This window comes from Camellia sinensis, chromosome 15, assembly GCF_055761805.1.
Source record: "Camellia sinensis isolate YWXY chromosome 15, ASM5576180v1, whole genome shotgun sequence".
Taxonomy (NCBI): Eukaryota; Viridiplantae; Streptophyta; class Magnoliopsida; order Ericales; family Theaceae; genus Camellia; species Camellia sinensis.
The window spans coordinates 125,795,331-125,800,486 of NC_138975.1; the positions used below are offsets into that span (position 1 = coordinate 125,795,331).

At 44.0% G+C, this 5,156-nt stretch overlaps 1 protein-coding gene across 1 annotated transcript; it reads left to right on the top strand.

Annotated features, from left to right (window-relative positions):
- The first annotated feature begins 1,894 nt into the window (after positions 1–1,894).
- On the top strand, positions 1,895–2,815 carry LOC114265317 (uncharacterized). Its single transcript, XM_028206089.2, has 2 exons — positions 1,895–2,197; positions 2,321–2,815. The coding sequence occupies exons 1-2, from the start codon at positions 1,895–1,897 to the stop codon at positions 2,813–2,815; spliced, it is 798 nt and encodes a 265-aa protein (XP_028061890.2).
- The last annotated feature ends 2,341 nt before the right edge of the window (positions 2,816–5,156 follow it).

Below are 5,156 nucleotides of genomic sequence, written 5' to 3' on the forward strand. Positions count from 1 at the left end.
GTCGAGCCGGGGCACAACGACACCGAGCTGTGGGAACCTCTCAGGGAAACGTAGAAGTTATGAATACTTGCATGTGCAGGCTACCACCTCAGCTGGTCCCCTCTCCCTAGAATCACGAAAGTAGTTGAGTAAGGGAATGTGATCTATTATAAGCATGGTTACAATGAGTATATGGATTCATTGTCAACTACCTAGTGGTCCACTACCTTGAGCAATGTTAGAGGGAGCTCGGCAGCACCAAAATTTCATGAAACCATCTTGGGCAACAAGTAAGGGATCATATATATATAAACTCCACTCACTTCACATTGGAAGTAACTAAGTTGAGTTGAACTATACTCACTTAAACACAACTTTTTACACCTAGAGAGCACATTCTATCTTCTCCGATTACTTACTCTCATACTGGAGGGGCTATCCGGTCAACTCCAGGCGAGCAGCTCTCACGGTGCTCATTGTTGCAGGGTCTCCGTTCCTGGATAGTCCAATCAGGTGCGGAGCTCCGATCTACAATCATCTAGTGCGGTATTCAGTACGCACAATTGGTGCGTTGAGCATAGACTCTTTATCTCTGAGTTCTGTATCTGATTCCGGATATGAGAATTGAGGATATTCCACCCTCTGCATTGACTCCACAAACAGAGAAGACGAAGGATAAAGGCTTGGCGTTGCCCACAGTTCTGGAGGACCAGACCGAAAACAACAACCGGACTCCAGAATTTGTTGAGCATCGACGGCCCTTTGATGGTGGTTCTTCCCACCATTTCTGTTGGAAAAAGATTATAGAGATCGTATCGTCAATTCCAAGGGAATGGAGATACAGGAACTAAAAGCGCAGCTCAAAAAGATAATGGGCGACTTAACGAAGAAGATGACAGATGCAGAACCCTCTCGTCTGTGCTAGAGGAGCCCATTCCTGGAACCACCCGTAAAGAAAGTCCCCAGAAATGAGTCTAGGCAGCAAAGTCAGCCAATCCCGGTGCAAAGTGAAGCAGCGAGCAGCCACACTCGTGGTTCACGCCGGATGAGAGCTAAGAGGCAGAAAATGACCAGTTAGTAGACAAAGTATCTTTCTCAGGATCTCCGTACCTAGTTGGTCAAGAACAGACAAAATGAGCAACGACGAGAGCGTTAGGCTCAACACCTTGATCGTACTGTCCATCAGAGAGAGCACCGAGCACTAGATCAGTTTGTCTCCACTCATTTCTCCCCAGATATCAAAGCTATGAGACCCCCCAAGAAGTTCACTCCACTAAAATTCATGTCATATGATAGGAAGTCAGACCCATTAACACACATCAGCCACTATCGACAGATGATGTCTCTATGGAACCGAGATGAGGCACTAATGTGCAAAGTCTTTCCATCCAGCCTGGGAGAATCCAGACTCCGATGGTTCGATCGTCTCCCTACTGGATCAATTTACGATTGGAAACAGCTCTCTGAAGAGTTCTTGGCCAGATTTGTCTCCAACACCAAAATTCTGAAAGAGCCGGACATTTTGTTTGGTCTCCGAAAGGAACAGAAGAAAACACTATGTAATTATGCAAGAAGGTACTGGGAAGAGTATAATGATTTGGAGGAAAATGTCTATAGTGAATAGATGGTTGTAATGTCCTTTAAACATAGTCTACGTCCGGAAAGCAAACTGAGACAATCACGTACCAAACAACTAGCCATAGCACTGAAGGACTTACGTGCCAGGATTGAGCAGTACGCTCGCCTCGAAGATGATCAGATCCCCATCAAGATGGCATCGGCCGAATAGACAACTCGGGGGAACAAAAGGAGAGCAAATCGAAGGGAACCACAAGGAATCGTAGTGAATGAAGTAGACAAGTCTAAATCCCATGAAGTAGTTATTACGGTCTTCAAGGAACCTATTTAACGTATTATGGAGAAAATCAAGAGAGAACCGTTCTTTACTTGGCTGCCAAAGATGCTAGGAGACCCAACTCGGTACAACCAGAAGCTCAGATACACCTATCATCAGGATAGAGGGCATATGACTCAGAATTGTCGAGCATTGAAGCAACACCTAGAGGATTTAGTAACTGCTGGGCCCCTCCAAGAATGCATTGATCCCGACAAAGTAGTAACTGAACCGGGAAATCCTTCACCAGAACCAAACATAGAGTATCCGCCTCGATTGGTCATAAATGTAATCCAAGGTGCAACCAGTCATGAGCGAGAGCAGGTACTTTAAGAGGAAATCGCAAAGGCTGTACAGATTCAGCAAGTCATGTCAGTGGGTCCAGCACCAAAAAAGGTACAAACAATACCTAAGACCCCCATGTGTACTGTTTTATTTACTAAGTAGGATTTAAAGGAAATTCAACACCTACATATTGACGCATTAATTATAACTGTGAGAATTGGAAAACGATTTGATGTGAGAGGAGTCTTGGTAGACCAGGGTAGCGCAACATATATATTGTATTATGACTTGTTTAGGAAGCTCAGTCTCTCTGAGCAGCACCTCACTTTAGCAGCAGCACCGTTGGTTGGCTTTAATTTGCAGCCTGAGTGGCCGTTTGGCAGGATAGTGTTGCCTGTAGTAGCTGGGACAAAGACCCTACAGATAGAATTCCTAGTTATTAACACACCGTCTCCTTATAACGCCATACTCGGTTGGCCTTGGATTCATCAAATAGAAGTAGTCCCCTCAACTTACCACCATCTTATTCGCTTTCCAACAGAACATGGAGTAGAACAGATTTCAGGAGACCAAGTTGCATCAAAGCTTTGTTTCACAACAGCTATGAAGGCTAAACAACTCTGCAATCGGGTTCAGACAATTGAAGTAGCAGAATAGCCAATCTTAGAGGACGTCGGAGGAAGCCCAACTGAGAAAATAGTAGAGGATCTGGAGACAAAGTTTTAGTAAAAGAGGGTGACCTAGAGAAATACTTTCTTACCGATACCTCGTTAGGCGCATTGTTGGATTTCTTGAGGAAAAATATGGAGGTATTTTCATGGTCAACATATGATACTCTGGGGCTGAATCAAGAATTTGCTTGTCATAAGCTCAACGTCAACCCTTTTACTCAGCCTATTGTACAGAAGAGTCGAAGATCTTCAGTTGAGCACACCAAGGTAGTAATTGCGGAGGTCGACAAGCTCCTAACGGGTGGGGCAATTTGAAAAATTCAGTACCCACAGTGGCTGTCCAATACAGTGGCAGTAAAAAAGAAAAACGAAAAGTGGAGAGTTTGCATCGACTTTACTTGCCTCAACAAAGCTTGTCCAAAAGATAGCTTTTTTCTGCCTCGCACAGACCAACTAGTAGACTCAACAACAGGGCATAAACGTATGAGCTTTCTGAACGCTTGCAGGGGCTATCACCAGATACCACTATTTGGCCCAAATCAAGAGAAGACAACATTTATTACTCCAAGAGACACCTACTTCTATAAAGTAATGTTGTTCGGCCTTAAAAATATTGGAGCAACCTACCAGCGAATGGTAACTCGAATGTTCAGAAAGCAACCCGATCGGACTATGGAAGCTTACATAGATGATATGGTATTGAAAAGCAGGGTTGCTACAAACCACCTCACAGATCTGAGAGAAGTTTTCAACATCCTAAAAACCCATTAACTTCGCCTCAATGCCTCGAAATGTGTTTTCAATGTAGGAATAGGGAAGTTCTTGGGGTACATGGTAACTCGCAGAGGAATCGAAGTAAATCCAAATCAAATCAAAGCAATATAAGAACTCGAAGTACAAACAAAGGCTTATGAACTATAAAAACTGGACAGAATGGTAGCCGCCCTAAATAGGTTCATCAGCAAGTCTTCAGATCGAATGAAGCCTTTCTTTCAGCTATTGAGAAAAAAGGCTGTATTCGAATGGGGTCTTGAATGTACCAAAGCACTCAAAGACCTCAAGAAGTTTCTCAGGACACCACTTTTCCTTTCCACTCCAGAACTAGGGAAAGAACTGTACCTGTATTTGGTAGTTTCATACCCATGCTGTAAGCGCAGTACTGATTCATGAAGTTGAAAATGAACAGAGACCAGTGTACTACATCAGCAAGCCTCTCTTAGACGCCGAAACACGGTATCTACCGTTGGAAAAGCTGGCTTACGCTCTGCTCATTGCCTTAAGGAAACTACAACACTACTTCCAGGGTTGTACTATCAATGTCCTCATTGAGTTCCCCCTAAGATCTGTCCTTGGCCGAGCTGATTTTTCGGGCCTAACAACGAAATGGGCGGTGGAGCTTGGTCAGGTTGACATACGACATCAGCGCAGAATAGTAATCAAGGCCTAGGTCTTGGCGGATTTTGTGGCTGAATTCATCCCTCCCAGAGCATTAAACATCAGAACTTCGGCTTGGTATATGTGTCACGCAGTACCGAACTGGGAAAACAATGTGCTTCAGAAGCATGAAAACTCTTCATTGGTGACATTTGGTAGCTCTATGTTGACTGATCATCCAATAACCGAGGCTCGGGAGCAGGGGTGGTACTTATATCTCCAGAAGGATTCATCTGGGAGTAAGCTCTGAAGCTTGGATAGAAGGCCTCTAACAATGAGACAAAATACGAAGCACTACTGGCTGGATTGCGTAGTGCCGAACACTTCAGTGTAGATCAACTCTTGGTTTTCAATGATTCTTAGTTGATCGTTAACTAACTCATTGGGGTCTCTGAAACAAGGGATGAGAGAATGGTTATGTATGCAGACAAGGTAAGAGATTTACTTAAGAAATTCCAATCCATACTAGTCGAACGGATCAATCGGGACAGAAACAGTCATACTGATGCCCTTGTCTGCCTTGGCTTATCTGTGGACACTAAAGGTGCTAGAAAAGTTTGAGTTGTTTGTGCCAAAACAAGCACCGCATCTCCAGATCTAGTCCTCTACACTAACCTCAGACCGAGCTGGATGGACCCAATACTTGTTTTTCTAAGATCTGGCACTTTTCCTGAAGACAAGAAAGAGGCTAATAAAATTCAACACTGATCAGCCCGATTTTGGATTTCACCATCTAGAAAATTGTACCGACGCTCCTATTTTTGCCCTTATCTACTATGTGTGCATCCAAATCTAGTCGAGAGTGTTTTCTATGAAATTCACGATGGGATTTGTGGAAGCCACGTTGGTGGAAGGTCACTAGTGCACCGTGTCTTCACTCATGGGTACTGGTG